The sequence below is a fragment of the Homarus americanus genome, unplaced genomic scaffold (assembly GCF_018991925.1).
Source record: "Homarus americanus isolate GMGI-L3 unplaced genomic scaffold, GMGI_Hamer_2.0 scaffold51476, whole genome shotgun sequence".
Lineage (NCBI taxonomy): Eukaryota > Metazoa > Arthropoda > Malacostraca > Decapoda > Nephropidae > Homarus > Homarus americanus.
In genome coordinates, this window is record NW_024736148.1 from 3,443,149 (window position 1) to 3,466,107 (window position 22,959).

At 37.3% G+C, this 22,959-nt stretch overlaps 1 protein-coding gene across 2 annotated transcripts; it reads left to right on the forward strand.

Annotated features, from left to right (window-relative positions):
- The first annotated feature begins 434 nt into the window (after window positions 1-434).
- Window positions 435-21,816, forward strand: LOC121872054 (39S ribosomal protein L3, mitochondrial-like). Of its 2 annotated transcripts, none has more exons than XM_042374724.1 (7): window positions 435-620; window positions 3,411-3,504; window positions 6,381-6,587; window positions 12,243-12,368; window positions 14,729-14,889; window positions 17,004-17,193; window positions 21,472-21,816. In XM_042374724.1, exons 1-7 carry the CDS (start codon window positions 529-531, stop codon window positions 21,709-21,711), a joined length of 1,110 nt encoding a protein of 369 aa, XP_042230658.1. In that variant the 5' UTR covers window positions 435-528; the 3' UTR covers window positions 21,712-21,816. The 2 variants fall into 2 exon arrangements, with proteins under 2 accessions (XP_042230658.1, XP_042230659.1); XM_042374725.1 differs by lacking the exon at window positions 435-620 and adding an exon at window positions 1,126-1,196.
- Window positions 21,817-22,959: the final 1,143 nt, after the last annotated feature.

The window sequence follows — 22,959 nt, forward strand, 5'->3', positions numbered from 1 at the left end:
AATAATTTCTACCTAGCTATGCACTTGACCTGACAGTAGACACACTCAAACAAATATTTCCTTGGTATTTCCTTAATCTTTCCTACTTGTTTGTGTACACTCTTGAACAGCGAAATTATATTAAAGTTACAAAAGACATCTTGGTTTGTAGATATTCAATCATTCATAAATATTATTGAATCCATTGTCATATCACCAAACAAGGAACGCAATATATACTTTTCAATAGGCAAAAAATGATGAATTACAAACAGGCAATAATGAGTTTGTTAATGACCGTCTGTGGAAATATTGAACTTCGATTAGGTTTATAACTATAAAAATATAATGATAAGCTATAAATATAAAGTTAAAACGGGGATTTTTATATTTTCCAAACTTCGAAAATACCCTTTGAACATCATTAAAGCAGTAATATATAAGCGGTAGTAAAGGTAGAGTTTAGTAATTGGTTGACTCAGCTGGTCGGCACCTGGGTCGTCTGCCAGGACACACAACTGAAGGATTTAACTCTTATTTAAATTAGTTATGGCGGTGTTATACAGACTGAAGAGTGCTATACATGGTAGACACATGACAAGTTTAACTGTTTTGTGTCAGAAGTTACCTGTTCCAATACAGTGAGTTACAGTCTTAATGGTTTATCTGGATATGCTGGATAATTCTTTGACCTCTTGTGATGCTCAACTACAATGCCAACTTTAGGAAATTTCTTCATAAAAGCTAAATGGATAATTCTTGACAACCGTAGTGCGCCATTAGGTAAATTTATAAATTGGGGTCTGACTAATTACCCAAATGTACCCAAATGAAGTCAAATAATGGTCCTACATGAATAAATCGGACTGCCAATCACTTCTCGACTAGTATTTGGTGTCACAAAGTAAAAAAAAAAATGGAAAACTTAATTTAATCTGACTTAATAGATCACGTGCATCATATAACATTGATTATAGTCTTACCTCCTTTCCTACTACGGATATACTGTAACTATTTATACGTCTGATAGGCAGCTCCAACGAGTTCCCAACATCATCCATATATGTTTCTAATCAAGCAGTTATCTTCATTTTTATTTTAATAGAAACCAAACTACACTAACCTAACCTAATTTATCTATCATTTCTATGTGTAAGAGAAATGCAGTACAACAGGTTAGGCCACCTGACCCGGCAGGACACTTCCAGCTCGCTCGGGTGAGGAAACCAGTCTATCTTTGGGCAGTGTGAAACTATGGGCAAGTTTCTTTACGCCATTTACCTCTGTCTACCCAGCAACAATTGGGGACCTGGATGTTAATCGATTTGTGGATCGTGTTCCGGGGTAATGGTTAGCCAGCGGTCCGACTAATTACCCAAATGTACCCAAACGTACCCAAATGTAGCTGCAATGAAGTCAAATAATGGTCCTACATGAATAAATCGGACTGCTAATCACTTCTTGACTAGTATTTGGTGTCACAAAGTCACAAAAAATTGGAAAACTTACTTTAATCTGAGTTAATAGATCGCGTGCATGTACCGAGGGAGCGAGGAATTACCCAAATGTACCCAAATGTAGTCGCAAAGAAGTCAAATGATGGTCCTACAAGCGTAAATCGGGCTAGGAATCACTTCTCGATTATTATTTGGTGTCAGTCACAAAAAATTGGTAAACTTAATTTAATCTGAGTTGTGTTAGGTTAGGTTAGGTACATGCACGCGATCTATTAACTCAGATTAAATTAAGTTTACCAATTTTTTGTGACTTCGTGACACCAAATACCAGTCGAGAAGTGATTGGCAGTCCGATTTATTCATGTAGGACCATTATTTGACTTCATTGCGGCTACACTTGGGTAATTAGTCGGACCCGTTGGCCAGTGCTGTTGGCGAGTTTTCTTGACACTGGGTCATGCAACTCGTTAACTTAGAGTGTGGTTGTTGCGTTGGCGACAGCTTCTACACATTAAACAAATTCACGTGTAAGTGGCCCTAGGGCCAGCCATCCTCGACTTCAAGGGGCATCCATTATTTACACTGCTATAGAGAGCTTGCCAATGAAGAAACCCACTAGGAGGAGTTTCCTTGAACCTCACGCACTGAGAATGATTTCAATAAGAAAAAAATGGCAGACACAGGGAACTTGTCGGCATCACCTATAGACATAAATAATTATAATAAAAAAAGTTACATAACATAAATCAGATCCCTCATTCACTTTTAATCTTTTTCCTCAAGGTAAGAAAGCTTTTATCTTCTGTTGGGAAATTTCCTCAAGTAGGTGCTAAGGGCACTCCATGGTCATCAAGTATGACTAATACTGTAAAAGCTGTTTTACCCCATTAAAATAATAAAAAGTGCATGAAGAACATGTTTTACATAATACCACTTTTACAATTTTTTCATCTTAAATCTACAAAGTTCTTGAAATTTTTCCATAAAATGAACTTTTGTAATGCAAAAACATTTTCCCATTGAAACCCATTATGTATATATTAGAGGAAAAAATTCAACCAAAAGATAGTGTACAGTACCGGTAATAAAACAGTTATATGTATTACAGTAGAAGTTTTGTGGCATTTCTGGACAACAGATAGAAAAGGCAATCTTTCTAATACTGTACAATAGGGTCGGGATATATCGCGAGATAGAGTCCAACAATGTTCGCTATAGTTGTATACTAAATCGCGATATATAATTTCATGTAATCAATGGGGAAAATAGGGTTAGGTTCTGGAGGCCAAAAAAAGTGACTAAACTTGACTTAACGAGTTAATTTTCTTACTAACTAAAGCACCAATAAACACTAGACTCGGGAACAACAGGCTGTTTCATTATCAATATCAAGGAACACCAGACTCGGCAGCTGACGCACCATCCTGGGAACACCAGACTCGGCAGCTGACGCACCATCCTGGGAACACCAGACTCGGCAGCAGATGCCACACTGCCACCCTCACTTGACAATCCCACACCTACATAAATGAACACCAAAAATATTGGTTACAGTATTAAATGTTTTCCATTAAGCTTTCCATTATCTTCACTTCACTTTTCACGTCACTAGCCACCCATTTACGCTCACCTTAGAAGTCGTAATCTGCAGCAGAGTCGGCTGCTTTCTCGTCACTCACTCAGAAAGACTGAGCGGGCGAGCGTGAATGCGTGAGTGAGCAACCACGGTGGCGCCTCTGGTGAGCAAATAATGCACATGTTTGCCATGGCGGTACATTTGAAATATTTCCTTCGCGAAATAAAAAAAATTATAGCTGTATACAGGAAAATTTTGATAATTTTGGTAGCCACGATATAAAAAAATCGTTACATAAAGTCACGATATATCCCGACCCTACTATACTGTAGTATGATTTTACCCTGTATTTTTATTTTTGTGGCAAGTATGGTTATTGTAATCCATTTTTCCCCCAGACCTTTAGCATTTGCAACACAGATACGAAACATGTCACGAGTGAAGCGTAGACACAGTCAGCCACCATTCTGGCTGCCCAAAACCACAAGAACTGTAAGTTAACTAAGATCTTATTAATCTCCTTTAACCTATTTCTTGTCACATGGCCAAGCTAACTTGCATATACGGCATATAAGTATTTAAACATTCTAACATTACGTCAACACTGGTGACCCCAGTGTCCATCCATTGCATTTCCATTACATAAATATTTCTCCACACCTTAAATCAGGTGTAGGCAAAATACATCCTGTATACGTATTGTGTCCTGAACAGGAGTGGAGTTGGGCAACAAGACCTGGCTCCAGCTCGACACACTTAGTATGATCGCCATGACCTGACAGAAGCCATAGCTTAGGGTTGTATGGGAGAGTGCAATTCAGATTAACAGGTCACACTTAATTTAATCTTTTTTTCTGAGATAACCCTTAGTGAAGAATCAATATTTACCTAGTAAGTCATGGCAAATAGATGGCTGATCCTTTTGCTGAAATGACCTGTTTTACTCCACCTTACTGGTTATTTTAATTAGAACATAATTCTCTTCTATGCTTCTCAATGAACAAGACATTACAGTATACAGTACTGTACTACAATATAGTACTGTACAGTATATTCATTTTCCAATCTTGTGTATTTCATGTGTGCCAGTTTGCTAATTTCATGCAGTACAGTATTTATATTACCCACAACCGTTGCATGATTATTTGGCAATACATGTATCAAAGAAGAGGAAAGTGGACAGTGAATACAGAATATTAAAAAAAAAAAAGAAACTGGGAGTGCTCAGAAATTATAACGTGTTGCCATTTTGAGAGTACAGTAAACATGCAGGGAAATAAAGGTTTCAGATGAAGAAAAATAAAGGCTGATGTGATTGTCATTCATATAAAGGAAGAGTATTTTCACAAAACAATATGCATCCCAGGATGATATCACAAGAGTGAGGTACGTACCTGCATCCAAATTTATGAAGAACTGCAATCCGTTCTCTGAAGGAGTGTATTATGGAATGTACAGTATTGTTGACTTTCTTTAATTTCTGTTCAGACAAGAAGAAACAGTTTGAGAAAATGTATTTGTCAAGGTTATCTATCGAGATGTGTCGAGGATATTGCAGAGAACCCGTTTCTGCAGTTTAGAAATAGTGGAAGTAATTTTGAATACTGTACGTATATTACACTGGCGCCCTGTGAGAGTTGTGATGTCAAAGACATTTTTATTTAAAGTACTGTACCACAAAATCTTGAGCTCACAGAAAAACTGGCATCTCTGCAGTTATGATAGATATGATAACTGGAGAAGATTTAATGGAGGCAGTAAATAACTGCATCATAAAATTATGAGTGGAAAAAATGGTGAGTGTGACCACCTATGGAAGTCCAAATCTGATGGGTGAAAATGTTGGGTTGCTGAAAAGAATTAAAGGACCAAGTTAGAGAATCAAATTATGAATAAAATTTTGGGGGCGCCTGTGGTAGAGCGGTACCGCTCTTGCCTCGCAAGCGAGATGTCACGGGTTCGATTCCCGGGCCAGTGGAAAGTTGTTTGTACACACTTCCTAGCCTCCCTTGGTCCGTGTTCACCTAGCAGTAAAGTAGGTACCTGTTGTAAATCGAAAAGTTGCGAATTCGTATTCAGGGAAAGTTGTTGGAGCTTCCAATAAGTTACTGACAAAAACCTATGACTCTTCAGGCTTCTACGCCCTTGACAAAAAAAAAAACTATGACCCTTCAGGCTTCTATGCCCTTAACTCATGAGACAAAGTCAAGCATGAACTTAGCATGCTTCCCAGATGGGAGCTGTAAGCGTGTCTGCACTTCACCTTGCATAGGATGTAGGGGGGGTGCCCAATTAAAAAAAAAAAAAGTAGAATTTTGTTTTCCCACACAGCCTCATCCACCTAGAGGTCATCTGAAAGAATGCTCTAAATCTAAGCAGTGTTTTGAACATGGTTGCAAAAATTATCAACTGCATTTTGATCAAGACGATTAAGCCATAGGCCGTTTGTAACACTGCTTGAGGAATATGAATCTCAACACCTGGATGTTCTATATCACACTACTGTAAGATGACTTAGTTTGAGAAAGGTCCTGAAAACGAATGTGGAAATTGAGAGGAGAGATTGGTTTGTTTTTAGGCATGAAATAAAAACATTCCAATTTCTCACAGCTGAATAATGTAAATTGACTCTTGGATTTTGCATTTGCTGTTGATATCATGAGCAAACTGAATTAAAAGCAGAGTGTCCTTTGTATGTGAGTTATATTACAGTATCAAGGCATTCATGAAAAATATAATTATCTCGTCAGGTGGGAAACAAGCAGTTAGTCCACTTTGCAGCAAATTACTCTTAAATGTTTAAAAATAATCAAACTTGATAACTTACAGCTCACATTCAACACACCATGACTGGGCTTCAGCTTTGGGGATGAAATCATCTTACTTTTGATGTTGCCAGTAAATATCAGATACCTGGTATTGATTAAAGCTACTTGTTATATAATCATTGTATGTCAAGTTTTCCTAAATACTGTACATTAATTTAATATTTAAGAAAATTAGGTTTAAATGTTGTAAAACAAGGACTTTAATATTTATAGAAAAATTAGGGACTCCAAGAGCTTTGAAGTGGTGACTCTGGCCCTCAAGACTTAACATATAAGGGTATACACAGTGAGAATGCATCTCATAATGTGTTATATATTTTAAGTCGTAAGCAATAAGATTTCTGTGAGTTTTATTACAAATACAGTACATTCCTTTAAGGACAAGTCAGCCTAGTTTATGTTTTTTTATTTATCGAAAGCTAATTTGTGAACTCTGTATTTATATATTTATTTATGTCATGCATGAGTTAGTTGACAAATTTTGAATGAACTTAAATTCGTTTACTCGTGTCAGTAAATGATTAAACTGTTATTTACTAGATGTACCCTGAAGAATTGACTCCTGAGAATGAGTCCTATGTGAGTGAGGTCATCGCTGATCAATATTCCTCACCACTAAAGTCAGACCCTTGGGAAAGAGGTGCTTGGCACGAAAAATCAATAAGATGTGGAGTTATTGCACGAAAGATTGGCATCTATCCAATGTGGACCAAAAATGGGACGAGGCTATTGACAACATTGTTACAAGTAAGCTCATTTATAAAGTTTTGTAGTGGTAGTTTATAACTCAACACCAGTTAAAAATGACTAGTAGGTTTGGCTAAAAGAACCCCAAAACTAAAGCCACCAGGGTTAACTAAATGACTGATTTACTCCACCACACCAACCATAATTCCAAAGTTGTCCAGTGGTGATACCCATTCCTGAACATGTAAGGCAGTGGGGGTGGTGTGTATACACTGTACCATACAGTGTATTCTTTAATTATAGACGTACTGTACTATCATGCACAAAAGTCGTGTCCACTACCCAGCCAGTGAGGTTTCGAATAGCCTTGAGTCTGAAGTTTCGAAACAGCTGGGCGAAATGCTATGGTCAGCCAACAGATGTCGCCCACTGTAGTGTGTGTGTGTGGGGGGGATAGAGGAGGTGGGGGCTGGATGAGAGGCAGGTTTATTTATTTATACCACCATAATTTCAAGCTGCCTTTTAACTACATTTTGTCTTACAGTTGTTTCTTTATGGTTACGAATTCATGGAACAGGTGCAGTGTCCTGGGTGCTTATTGCAGCTCAGGTCACGATGATACTTTAAATAATGGAATATATTAAGGATAAAAGTGAAATATGGAAGGATCAGGGTGAAGGGCCTTGGTCAGCTAGTTTTACTCAGCGACCACGTCACAATTTTGTTGTTATTCCGACAAAGAGATTATGGTAATATTTATTTATATTCCACCCATCCTTTGCTTAATAAATATTTGTGATAATATGCAATATTATATAATTATATACTTATGTTAAAAAGAGTGGAGTGAAAAAGTTATCAGTATTGTAAAATAGTATTCAGGCTTAATCTAGTTCCAATTCTTCCAAGTTCCAGTGTTTAAACACCCCACCACAATATGCAAGCTTCATATATTTTGGAGTGTACTCAGTTACCGTTAATATTGTGTGCTGAACATCATGAGCATTTCAATGATGGTAGCAATTGTAACTATATAATTATATTGTGTTACAAGACAACATATTCCACGACGTGTCATACAGATCATTGAATACCACACGACACATAATTTGTGGCTATTAAGTTACTTTGTTATGAATTTTCATGCGATATAGCTTAAGACATCATTAAGGACATGGATTTAAGATAACACTCTAGGTGAGTTAATATATATTAATTGTATTTACAAACAATACTAAAATCCTAACAATACACCAATACACACATCTTAGTATTTGGTCCAGCCATCCAGGACTTCATCAAGGCGATTAGGGATGGAGTCGACCAGCTTCAGGCACACCCTTGGTCGTCGACATATACTCTCCCACACGTCGTAAGCTTTGGCCTCTATTGCTGCACAGGTTCGCTGCTCTCCAATATCCGAATCACGTTTCATCATGGCCCAAATATGTTCAATCGGATTAACATCACATCCTAGTGTTGGCCAGTCGATGACCTCAATTTCAGGGTGATCCTGGAGGTAGTCCTTCACTATGTTGCTGGTATGAATGGGACTGTTGTCATGAACCAGCCTGATAGTGTGGGGGGCTCAAACTGCCATAGCCCGGACTATAGGAATTAGCACTTGCTCCAGGATGTCTACATACTGCTCACCAGTGAAAAGGCCATTGATCTTGACCAGTTCACCTGGCCCATGTGCCCACATCCACCCCCAGAATGACACTGACACCATACCACTCACTGCGCAATGTTGAATGTGTTTCTCTGGGAGGCCGCCAGCACTGCCTTGCTTCGGCTCCCACTGACCTGAACACCGTTTCATCGGTAAATATAATGGTTCTCCAGTATTCTTCTCTATGTGGAAGATGCTCCAATGCAAAGCCGAGTCGACACTCTTTGTGAGTAGGTGTTAGCCACCCTTTGTGAGCTGGAATATGGCAGTCGATCCCGGCTTCATGAAATCGGCGTCTCGTCGTCATGTGATGGCAGTTGAGGCCCAGATTTCTTGTATGCTCCACTGATGTTCACATTGGATATGCCGTTGCAGCTGCCACGATCATGGCGTCCATCCTTGTCGACGTTACTCGTGGCCTCCCGCTTCGAGGTTTCGTCTCCACTGAGCCCTCTTCCTCCCACCGGCGGATCCACCTCCTAATCGTCTTGGTGCTCCTCCCCACTTCGAGAGCAATGTTCGGCACAGTTGCCCCGGCTCTCCACATCCCGATGATTTGGCCTCGCTCAGCAATCACTGCCGACGAATTTGCTCGTCCTGCAGGCATATCTGAAATGGCAGAGTAATATTATGTTGTGGTAACTGATGCAGGCTTTTATATACTAGAGTAAATTAATGGTATTAGTAACACCTAGGTTAAGTATTATTACTCTGACATAACGTTTTGGTAAATCTTTTTGGATCAACTGCCCAAGAAACCCTTCCTATTTCATGTATTCATAGTGAACTGCAAGTGGATCCTCCCCCCCCCCCTCCCCCAAACCTCCTCCACCACCACCCCTGCGACTGTAGAGTGAACATTCGCCGATAATCATCATCATCATCAAGATTTAGTTTAACCAGACCACTGACACCCATTTGAGTCTCTCCTAGGGCTGGCCAGAGGGATTAGTTAACATATATTTGTGTTTCTATAATTTAGTGTTATATTGTTTGGAGGAGATTACAGTATTTCAAAAAGGTCAAAACTGAACTTAGGGAAAATTTTGGGGTCTCTGCTAAAATATCTTACATTGTAGGGTTAGTGAAGCACATTGTTCGATACCGATTATAAATAGGGCATTCAATGAGAATATGTTGGACTGTTATTTGTGTTCGGCAGTTGGAGCATATAGGTGGGGCTCCATTAGGGGAAGACATGAGTTGGCCATGCGTCAATCGCGTATGCCCAATTCTTAGACGATTCAGAATAGTTTCGTGATGTCGAGAGGATTGTTTTGATGGTGACCAAGGATAAACTGATGATTTGATCATTTTTAGCTTATGACTTGTTGGTTCATTTTCCCAGGACTTTTGCCAATCGTCAAATATTAATTGTTTATAGGTAGTTAGCCTCGCCGATAATCAAAATATATGGTTTTCCACTGCTTTACATATTTCTTTGACAATTTTCAGCTATGACATACTTATCTCCTATAAATAATTCATTTAAAATTTATTTTTTTACAAAGAATATTCACTGGTTCTGGAATGTATCTAAACTTACGCCAGTGATGGTCAAGTCTGGTCTTAAATAAGTTCATACTCGGTGCTATCACAACACTACCAGTAACTCTAAATACAAGGGGGAGGAGCCATGTCGTCGGTTCTGTGAGTGTTCATTACAGTTGTCCAATTCGTCCCCATCGGTAAAATAGGGGGAAGGGGGTTGGGGAATGCAGGGGAAGGTAATGTGATGGGATGGAATGTTCGATTGACGTTAGTCTTGGGGGAGGGATGAAGGGAGGAGGTGGGGGAGGGAGGAGGGGGGATGGTGGAGGGGGAGTGTGTTTAGGTGTGGTAACCCACGATGCTCAAATTATGAGGTTTAATAGTAGGGTGGGTAGAGGCAGGGGGGGAGGCTAGGCGCGGAGTTGAAACTCGTGAACGTATGATGTTGTTTAATATAAGTCATGGAACATTACAGTATCTTCAAACGGGTTTTCACGCTATTAATAGGCCTTATGTAATCCACCAATAAGGATTACAACAGCACACAGTATGGCTGCAATTGGTAAGAAAAATAAAATATAACATGGCAAAATTTTTGCCCTGCGTAATTTTTACAACCCACCTCACGCCTAAAGTAAACCGAATAATGCTTATGTGTATAGAAGATTTTCAACTCAATATCACATATTCTTTCACCTCTACAAATATCTGCTGTCACTCATGGGACACCCTGCAATAGTATAAGGACGACATGGGCTATGCTGACAAATTAATGTGACTTACCTGTTGGTGACGACGATGGTAGGAATGAGACCTCGGCATGTTTCAGTGTACGATATCACCTCCTTCCCCTGGTGTGGGTGGCGCCAACCTTGGTAACAACTTGTGTATTCTCCATTACTACCATTACTGGTAGTCACGGAGAATTAATTACTGGTGTGCCCATCAGTCTCACCGTCGTAGCCATGAACGGCAGAGATATGGTCATTGTAGTGCTTTTATTTACCCGTTACACATGTCTCGCCATGCTTAATAATATTATATACAGTCAACCCTCACTTTACGCGGTCCCACATTCCGCGTTTCCACGTTAACGCGGTGCCCTGCCAGAACCCAGGATGCTCACATTCCGCGGTGGGTGTACCCCTTTACACGGTGAAGTATAATTTTTTTATTTAGCTCATAAAATTCATACAAATTATCCGGCCAGAATATAATTTACATTGCTGGAATTCTTACAATTTGATGATCATTTTGAATATAAACATCATAGATTTTGCATTAGACATACAAATTTTAGATATAATGTTTACTCTTGAGTAAATATGTTATCTTTTGTGCAAAATATATGATATTTATATTCAAAATATTCCTGGTCTTACAAGGAATCCAGCAATGTCAATTATATTATCCTAACTTTAGTCTGATTTATTATTTATTACTAAAAAGGTAAACAGTCTGGTATTCCCACACATTTATCTAGTAGGGACGTTGGTGGGGGGTGGGAGGGAGGGACCGGCGACCGACCATCTGTTACCGTGTGAAGAATATTTTTTTTTTATTAACTGAAGATTTTTATTTTAGCTCATAAAATTCATACAAATTACCCGGCCAGAATATAATTTACATTTCTGGAATTCTTACAATTTGATGATCATTTTGAATATAAACATCATATATTTTGCATAAGACATAAAATTTTTAGATATAATGTTTAGTCTGAGTAAATATCTTATCTTTTGTGAAAAATATATGACATTTATATTCAAAATATTCCTGGTCTTACAAGGAATCCAGCAATGTCAATTATATTATCCTAACTTTAGTTTGAGGTATTATTTATTACTATACCTGGTTTTCCCCCCAAAATTTCTCAAGAGGGAAGAGCCAGCGAGTGTAGTGTGAGAAGAGGGGGAGGGAGTTGAGTCCATTATTTGAATGGACATTAGCTTGGCGACTGTATTTCTGTTATTCACTTTACGCGTTTCTCACTTTCCGTGGTACCCTGTGGGTTACATTAACCGCGTAAAGTGAGGGTTGACTGTATCTTCATGACATTCTTATTGTTATCAGTGTTTGTGGAATTCACAATGTTATGCTCCACCTACACACAGCCTGTTACTTGACTAACCCCACACACGCACACACAATACAGTGGGCGACATCTGTTGGCCGACCAAAGCATTTCCCCCAGCTGTTTCGAAACTTCAGACTCAAGGCTATTCGAAACCTCACTGGCTGGGTAGTGGACACGACTTTTGTGCACGATAGTACAACGTACAGTACTGTATATAATAAATTAATTTTAATGTTTTTAAAGCAACATAATGCAGTGATAAGCATTCCACATTCCCAAAACAACCCAGCTAAACTGACTAGGTGTGGCCTTTCTTGTTCAGAAACACTGTCATGCTATAAGTCCAGGGAAATACCTGCCAGGAAATTAAAATTTAATTGAATTTTATAAATTTTGGGCAAACCCTTTCCATGTCACACTGTTTACCAATGTAAATAATCCATTCCACATTAATGGCAGGTCATATCTCTTCCAGGTAACAGACAACCATGTGATTAAATACATACCACCAGAAGACTTAATGGAGACTGAGAAGAAAGCCAACAGACTTAGACCAACTGCTGCATTAATTGTTGGGGCTGATGCAGCAGATCCCAGGATGGTAAAATACCACAATATTTTCTTGTGTTCTTCCAATACAGTAAAAGTTGTACAGTATAATTATCTCTACTGCACAGCTGAATGACTTGTGTGTCACAGCATTGGATAATGTTAGCAAAATTACTGCTTTCTATAACTACTACAGGTTGTACCTCTCTAGTCCGGCAACCTCGGGACCTGACCGGTGCCGGACCATGGAAATTCACCCTTTTCCTGGATAGATAGTGACTTGTGCTTAAGCCTGGAAGCACTAGCACCACTTTCTATGCATCATGGTCTCTTTGACGACATATTGAAGGGTTAAATGTCGTATAGTAGCTTCTCAAATTTCGCGAGTTTTTAATTCTTAACGTATTTTATTGGAACACAAAAAAATAAATAAATAAATTTTGACGGCGGAAACTTGAATTTCGACGGGTTTGAACGGCCCGCCAACGTGCAGAAGACGTGCATAATCGTGTAAACAGCGTCATTTCTCTTATGTACAAAAGATTCATTATTGTTTACTACTGAATGTCTTTTTTATTGAATTAATGTTTATGTGTGCAAAATGAGCAATACAATTCATTAATAATACGTAGAATATTAAAACACACGAGGAAATGACACAGCATTGTATTCGTTGATTACAAAACCAGTGACTGACTGGTTCTACATATAAAACTGAAGAAAATAAGACCTTGGTTGTAGCTGTAGTAAAATTAATATGGTTGTTTTAAGTAATGTTATTTAATGTTAATAAATGGAACAATAGAAGTAGCTAACGATAATGGTAAAGAAAAAGAGAGATCGCATATGTAAGTGCGCATGCGCACACGTGAAAACATATCATCATTACTTTACATAAGAATATGAAAGCAACACTTATTTACTGTTCATATATATTTTAATTAATGTTTCTGAATTTGTTTTTATTGAATTAATGTACGTGTGTGCAAAATTAACAATACAATTTATTAATAATACGTGGAATATTAGAGGAGACGAGACGGCTGCCGGCATTGTTTATGTTAAAGCTTACGAAACCAGTGACTGATTGGTTCTACATATAAAACTGAAGAAAATAAGACCCTGAGTTTAGCTGTAGTAAAATTAATGTAAAAAAATGAATATGGTTGTTTGAAGTACCTGTAATGTTATTTAATGTTAATAAATGGAACAATATAAGTAGCTAACCATTAATGGTAAAAAAAAGTGAGACTGCTCGTATGTAAGTGCGCACATGTGAAAATATATCGTCATTACTCTACATAAGAATATGAAAGCAACACTTATTTACTGCTCATATATATTGAAGGGTTAAATGTTGTACTCTGTATAGACAAGCAGAGAGAGAGAGAGAGAGCAGCCGAACTGCCGGATGTAAACAAACCTTAATTTCCCGCGGCTTTTTTTTTTTTAAGGGGATTAGCCCACCCGGGCATAGGTCACTGACCCACATTGGGGCCTGAGGGGCAAAAATTTAATACTCCTGTAATAATAATTCAGATAAAAAAAAAAAAAAAAAAAGCTGCCTATCTACCTATTGGACAAACTAAAATCGTTCCGGTCCACGGGAGTTTCCAGACCACAGAATGCCGGACTAGAGAGGTACAACCTGTATTGTGCAATGTTGTTTCTAGAAATCATTGAAACATGTGTTTACCTTATTTTCTTATGGGTCATTAAGGATATTACAAAGTTCATGTGCCATCATGTCCACTTGTTAGTGTCACTACAATAAAATTCAGTAAGGACTTTGCATGTGTAAATTTAACCATTTTGTTAGAACATAATTTTTTAAGCTGCAGTTGTGTAATTATGGGTGATAGATTGCAGGAAATAGCTTCTCTAGGTGTGTGGTAAAAAAGCTAATGGCTGCTACTAGTGGAAGGACAACCCCTTCAGCTGTCTTAATGGTTAAACTCATGGAAAATCCTGTGTCCTTTTTTTCCCCCCATCTTGACTTACCTATCACTTCACAAACTTTAGTGTAATGAGGAGTTGAAAATCAGACAGTTTGTCTCAGTCATCATTGTGCATTGTGATCATGTTTTGTACTTTTTCAGTTAATAGATTTTTTCCCATTTGGTAAAGTTTTGTGATAAAATGTATTCTAATTTTTTTTTGTAAAACACCTCACTACATATAAGGGAAACTACATTTCAGCAATAGTACAGTATGGCTATTTGTGTACAGTTTTACTCAGTTAAGCTGCTCCTTTACATAACCTGCCTGGAACTAAAGGAAAATCTGAACTTCACAAAAAAAGCTAGACAGTGGTCAGAATATGTATCTATTAGAGTACTATATATACAGCGACACACTTGTGTCCATTTACTGTACATGTGAATAGTTATTTATATTTAGTCTTAATTTCAGGTCACAAAGGAGTTCTTCAGTTTGTTTTCTGAAACAGGAATTCTTCCTAAAAAGAAACTAAGTAAATTTCTCATCACACCCAATGCAAAGTTAGCTCCAGGCACTCCGCTGTATGCTTCTCATTTCCGACCTGGGAATTATGTTGATGTTGCTGGTGTCACGTAAGTTTGTATTTTTATCAGTATCAATCATACTGTACTACAGCAGTATGCCTGTTATGTGGGCAAGGTTTACATTCATTTAGATGGTTTAATTTGTGATTATGGTCTTTAGGTCCAAACATAAGTACAAGATCTTTAGGTCCAAACATAAGTACAAGATCTTTAGGTCCAAACATAAGTACAAGATCTTTAGGTCCAAACATAAGTACAGGTAGTTCTGCTATAACGCGATAATTGTGTTCTTGTAAAATATCGTGTTATAGAAAATCGCGAAATAGAAATAACAGGGCTTATGGAGAAAATAGGGTTAGGTGCAGATTACTCGAAATCGAAAAAATTTAGTAGTTAGCCTAACACAAAGGATAGCACAGTCTAAATAAATATTACCTTCATATCTAATAATGAAATCATACAGTAAATGTAACACTTTACTTGATGGGGGAGAAGGGTGATTTTGAGGTTGATAAAATCGAGCTTCTCTTCAAGTGTTATATCCTTTCTTTTACGATCATCAACGGGAATTCTATCACCAGAACGCTTCTTGTTGATATTCTTCTTTACTATATTCACAGTTAATACGTACCACAAAATTGGAGAAATAGTAAGCAAAAATCGCATTATAGCAAACAAGCGTTCGCGTTATACAAATATCGTTCCTAATTCATAAATCGCGTTAGAGCAAATTCGCGTTATCAAAACACGCGTTATAGCAGAACTCACTGTACAAGAACGGAACCCATTCGTAATCCAGGGACCCCCTGTACAGGTATTGCCTTTTCCTGGTATTGTTTTTTCATGGTCCATTGCACTCATGTTAGAACTCGCTATAGTTCTCAAAATTCACATATTCACCAAACAGCCGGTCCCAAAGGTGTGTGAACGAGAGAGGTTTAGCTGTGCCAAAACCTCTCTAAGTCAGACAATATGGGACTTGAGGCTTTCCAACTTAAGTGGAATTCCGAATTATGCATAACCTCCTCCCTGGATGCTTTCAACCATCATTTACCTGGAAAGTCCCTTCCAAAAACAAAATTAAAGTTAACAGTACTGTAAACATTTACACTGCACTTACTTTTATTGTAGCAGATGAATCTTGAGGTGGAGGATGATGGGGGGCTGCTTGCACTTCCATTATGTAATTTACACTTATATTAAAGTGTTACTTGTATTTTGTAAGTACTTAAGTATAGCTGATGTCATAAAAAGCACTCCACTAAAGCCCAAACTCCTCACAGATAACATTCATGGAGACCCCAACAAAGATTTTTTCTCATGTCTTCATTTTCTCTTCAGTTGGTAGCTCTGAACACCATTCCTTTTCTCCCAGTAGTTCTGAGTGATTTTCAACAGTACTTGCTTTAGAAACCATAATAATACACTAGGGAAGCATTAAATACCCCCAAAAAAAAACATTGCACAACAGAGCAACAACAAACACTCTGGATTTGACACCTCACCCAACTGCCACCCTACATAACACCCCTAAGCCAGAACTTGTTCGATGTATGGGTGTTTGCAACTTAGAGGGGTCTTAGTTTTATTTCAAAAAGTGGGCAGTTGAAGTGACACATGCAGTATATTAGTTACAACAATTAGTAAGCAAAAAGTTTGTGAGGGTGATACGCTTATCCCTCAAATTGTACATTATTTGTGGTGACAAAAACTGTGCCTGTCCAGCTCCATAGTTGGAAAAGGTGTGTAAGATTAAAAAAATGTTCATATCATTGGATCATACATTACAATTTACAAAATAATATAAAGAAATTAGTAAAATCTAGATAGTACATTATCGGAAGGGCATCACATCATGTACTCTTGTTAACAAATTGTTCAGAGCAGGAAGAATAGTAATCTAATTTACTCTTAGCTGTTTCCCTGGCCAGTAAAGTGTGGAAGGTCTTGCACAAATGTGGATGATTTGTTATGACTTTGAAATGCAAGATTTTTTTTTTCTTTTATTTTAGAACCATATAGTTTGGAGCAAAGTGATTTTGTTTTAAGTGATATACTGTATTGAGTCAGATGAAGGTTATCAGTTTAACTACAGTACAAGGCTTTGGATATGTATAGAGTTCTATTGACACATTAGCTATACAGTACTCTGATTTTGACAGGATTGACCGAGGATTCCAGGGTGTAATGAAGAGATGGGGTTTCAAAGGAATGCCAGCCTCACATGGAGTAACTAAGAGTCACCGGCGAGGAGGAACTATTGGTAGTGGTGGTGAGAAGGCTCGAGTGCTGCCTGGCCAGAAAATGCCCGGGCACATGGGCAGAGAAAGAAGAATACTCAAAGGCCTTAAGGTAAAGCAGACTTACTGTATTGTTGAATTTAGTGATATCCCTGTTTGCCAGAACAATGGGTACAGAGCTCTTCCAGGAAAGAGATTTCTGGGGAACGAGAGGACTCTTTCAAACACGGAAAAATCCCACATCACCGGAAATTTTCCAAACACTGGGGAAAGTTTCCTTGAGTCTAAACTATGCATCTTGCACAGACACCTGTAGCCCACATCCCCAGAATGTGTCTGGCGAAAGTTTTCCCGAGAGTCTAAATTAAGCATCTCATCTCTAAACTACACATATCATGGGCAAACACTCTTCCATTGCATTTAGACCACAGGCTCGAGTGAAAATATTTACAGCTAGCGAAAAAAGTATATAAACTTTTATTTGCAGCATCTGTTCTAATTGTTTTGGGGTTGAACATACCATAATGATCCTGAATACATTCTCTACAAGAGGTTTCAAATAAAAAATCCTTAACAAAATATTTTGACACTGTATAATGATAGACTAGATTCTTTTATGAAAAAACGTAAAAACTGTTGATACGAGATTCTGTAAAAGTATTTTAAATAAGTTAGAAACTATTTTTTTTTATAATCTTGAATAGTTTATCTAAAAGTTTGGTTAAATAAATAATTAAAAAAACTAAAAATCTGTATATGAGCGTGCGAGGTACCACGTGAATGAAGCTTTGTCACACTGAAGACTGGAATTTTCCACTTGCACAAAGCTGTATTAATTTATAAAAACACCACTGTTGGTGGGGTGGAGAATTAGTGGGTCTCATGTTACTGACCTGACCTTATGCAATGTCAGGTGGAGGGATTGGTGGTCTCATATTACTGACCTGATGCAATGTCAGGTCACCCATTGTTTGGGTGGGGACAAGTGGGTCTCATGACCTGAAGATGTCTCAACAATACCTTAGCTTTCGTCTTTGAGACACGAGGCTGCTAGCAAATATATTTGCAGTGAGCAAAAAGAGTATAAACTTTTATTCACAACATCTGCTCTGATTGTGTTAGAGAAATGAATTTGGGCATATAAGGAGATACATTCCTAATGACAATATTTTTTACCTATTTTATATGAAGGGTATTGTACAGGTATTAATAAACACATTATTACAGTAATGTATCTTTACTAATTAATAAGAACATAAGAGTAGAGGAAACTGACGGGTCTATTGGCCCATACTAGGCAGTCCCGTTTACACCCATCCCCTACTGTTCATATACAGTATTTGTCCAACTTATATTTGAAGCTACCCCGGGTGTTCTGTAACTTGTTCCACTCATCTATTTCCAAACCAGTGTTTACCCATCTCATGCCTAAATCTAAATTTGTCTAATTTAAAACTATTGTTACGAGTTCGCTCCTGGTTGAATAATTTACATACCTTTGTGAAACCCTGGCTTCCATTTATGCACCTTGATCATATTGCCCCTCACTCTACATCTCTCAAGGGAGTGCAAATTCAGATGCTATAATCTATGTCTGTACTCAAGGTTCCTAATGCCCAGGATTAGTCTCGTCATCCTCCTCTGAATGCTTTCTAGAGATTCAATATCCATTCTGTAGTATGGTGACCAAAACTGAACTGCATAATCCAATGAATAACAAATAAACAATGTATTGTACATTATTGTATCATGAATAACAGTCATAGTCAAAGGAGTGAGAGAGGCAGCGAGGGGGGGAGGACAGGCAACCCTTGGGGGAAAAACTGCCTGCACCTATACCCTAGCAAAAAAGTGGATGAACTTTTATTCATATTCAGAGCATGTTCTAATTGTGTTGAGAGATGAATTTGATACTATAATGACCCTAAATAAATTCTCAACAAGACTTTTCCAATAAAATATCATTAAAGAAAATATTTCAACACTATAATGATGGGACTCAATTCTTTTATATTAAGAAACGTTGATACTGGAGTCATTAAAATCAGTTTTTAAGTTGGAAATACCATTTTTTTTACCCAAATAATCTTGAATAGTTTATCCAAAACCTTGGTAAAATAAATATATTTTAAATAACAAAAAATCTTTGATACGGGTGTGTGCTGTGAATGAAGTTGTGTCACAGAGTAGACAGTGGAATTTTCCACTCTGTATTTATTTACGCAGACACCACTGTACACATACAATATATTTTTAATACTGTAAGCAAAATAATGTATACTACAGTAGAACGTCTATTTAAGATTATTGATTTAAAGCGACACCCACAATTAAGGATAATGTTTTAATTTAAAGTGAATCTTTCCTATTTTGCTCGAGTCAATCTGGCGCATCATATTTAAAATTTTGCGCCTAATGTTTCTCTGGGCACGCTACACTGTCCTAAGGGCAAAGCTGTACTGTACATGTACTAAATGATTATTAAAATTTTTGTCTAGTGCAAACCATACCATGTATATATATTCAAATTAATCACTATCTTATAAGAATTCCAGCAATGTAAATTATATTCTCCCCGGTCACTTCTGTGACGTTTTATAAGCAAAAAACATAAATTCAAGCTAAAGGACATAAATAAACAAATAAATACTTCACTAGACCTTCGATGCCAACTGTCAAACATGTCACTGTCACACACACACACACACCCCCAATCTTCCCTGCCAGTGTTTGGTGTTTTAGGCTTAAAGTTTTTATCTTATACAGGTTGACAACCCTTTATCCGAAAAACTCTGGAAACCGAAAGTTTTTTTTTTTTTTAATAAACAGGGATTAGCCCACCCGGGCATAGATCACTGACCCACATTGGGGCCTGGTGGGCGAAAATGTAATGGTAATAATAATTATAATATTAATAATAATAATAATAATTATTCATAGTAAATAAGATTTTTAATTAAAATATTGTACACCAAAATAAAATAATAATGACAACAACAATAATAAAATATAAAAATAAAATTAATAATAATAATAATAATATTGTAATATAATAATAAAGAAATACAAGAATGAAAAAAAGATCGAAAGTGAGAAACACGACCTAGATCTATGAATTATTATTATTATTATTATTATATTCTCCCCCCCCCCCAGGCCCCGATGTGGGTCAGTGATCTATGCCCGGGTGGGGTTAAAAAAAAAAATCTGAAAACCAAAAAATTCCGAAATCCGAAATGCCTCTGGCCCCAAGGATTTCGGATAAGGGATTGTCAACTGTATAATGTCACCCCCCACCCGTGTTTGGTGTTTTAGGTTTAACGTTTTTATCTTATACAATGTCACAGACTAAAGTTAATATATAACTTGTATTGCTGACATCCTTGCAAGACAGCGGATAATTTGAATATAAACGTCATATATTTTGCACAAAAGATAAAAAATTTGCTCTTTGTATGTCTCATGCAAGCTATAGCATGTTTATATTCAAATTAATCACTATCTCATGAGAATTCCAGCAATGTTGATTATATTCTCCCATGTCCGTTGAGTGACATTTTATAAGAAAAAAAACTTAAAAGTCACTCTTAAGGACAGATACATAAATAAGTACTAGACCTTGGCATCAACTGTCAAACATATCACCTCACCTCCCTCCTTCCCCCTACATCTTACCAGACAGTAAACAGACGGGAAATATGACTGCGAACAACTTCATATTTTTCCCGCCTCTGCTAATGGTCGTGTAATATTTCAATGTGATTCTGATCTTTAAAAGTTTTGTTTTTACGTAATGTAGTAATACTGATATGTAATTTGTTTTAGTATGCCTTATTGTGGGTAAAAATAAGTATATATTAAATGCATCCTCCGAAAGCGTGAATTTGCTATCAGAGTTTAACAGTTACCGTAATTCATGTGTAATACTTCTGATAAACTTCCTACGTGTTTATGTTTGAAATAATGAATGTATGTATCTTTATATAATTTAGCTGAATATCTTTCTCGTCAGGAACAGTCATTCCAACGATTATAAATAAAACTCATTTAGGAATACACTGTACATCATTACTTGGACAAAAATTGGACGGATTGCAACAGCCAATCAGCTGTAACTCTTGAGGAGGGGGTGGGGCATCTATTCTCAGCTGAGAAAAAACTCGCTATACACCACAGTATTATACTATACTCACCAATAGATGCTGTTGTCTTGATCCTAGAGTAGGCAGACACTGTCCACTCAGCTGAATGTAATATAAAACTGTAATCACGTCTTAACACTTGCTATTGGGGATTAGTGGGTCATGTTACTGACCTGACCTGACCTGATGTAGTGTCATGTCACCCATTGTAATTAAACTTTTCTCTCATTTGTGGTGTGCTTTTACAGGTATGGCGCATCAACACACACTACAATGTTCTGTGGGTTAGTGGTCCTGCCATCCCAGGGTCAACTGGTTCTTATGTGTACATTTACGACTCTTTTCTTCCTACTCGGAAATACACTGCAGAAAACCATCCTCCATTTCCAACATTATTTCAGGATGAACAAGAAATCGACGAGGAATTGTATGATCCAGATTTACATGTATTTTCTGAACCAGCAATTTCATTTGCTGACGAAAAATAAATTCCTTGATATTCATCATGACAAAAGGGAATATTAGGTGTGCTTACTATATTTGTATTGCATGACATTTTATTTGAAAAAAATAAATAAAAAGATGTATATAAATGTGTTATTTACTTCATAATTTCAGATACCCTATACATTGAATTGATTTAATAACCAGCAAAGGAAGATGCACCCTATGAGTAGCAACATATTTTTTTCCTCAAAATTTTAAGGCTAGTACAGTGACCCCTCATTTAACGAACTCAATCCGTTCCAGAAGGTCTTTCGTTAACCGAAACCATTGTTTCAATGAGTTTTTGGGTAATTGGTTCCAGCTCACCGAAAATTTCCTAAATTCAACAAAAATGGTAGAAAAGTTCACTTACTTTGAGGTGTATATGTAGAAGGCTCCTGGATGATGATGATGGTATTTAGAATGGGGGTGGAGGAGAAGGAAGAAGAGAAGGCATTGGGGTGGAAGAGAAGTCACCCCATGGCGCCATTTCACCCATAAAATTTTAGCTCTCTTGGTGTAATTCAAGATTATTTTCTTTAAATCAACACTGCACTGCATTATATATTGTCAATATGTAAAATATATTTCAAAATGACCAATAATTTGCTTGGAAACACAGAAAAAAGCATTTAGTTGAAGAGTCTCAAGCAAGATGTTACCTCCAGTGAAAACAGAGAGAGACTAACGCCTGTTTGCTGTGTTAAGAGGCTGGATGCCGTGCATTAAACTAGTCACTTTACCTTCAATTATGTTCAATAATTGTTAAAATGACTAAAAAATTGAATATTAAACTTTTAAAATTATTGAATAGTATAAACTTCTTGATATTTACTAAAATAGTAAGGAATTTAAGCCCTAGAACCGATTAATGTATTGGCGGACTGATACTTAAGCTGGTTGCCCGGTCAGTGCAAGCGAAAACATGTTGAGGTCGGTTCGTAAGAAATTCGTTGACCGAATTTTTGTTCGTTAACCGAATTGAAGATCCTTATGGAAAGCAGTTCGTTAACCGAGGCGTTCGTTAAACGAGGGGTCACTGTATTGTTTGTGGGAAAACTGTGTCCAGGACAAGCTCCGCTTCAAGTGAAAGTGCAGGGATATTCACATGTGGAATTATTGTCAGTGTTAATGAGTGAAGCATCCAAGTTCAGATTGTTGTGGAATGATTGTGTGAATTATGGCATAGTATTTGTCTTGGAGTGAAATTCAAGATGTGATGTGTTGACCTAAAAAGTAATGGGAGTACT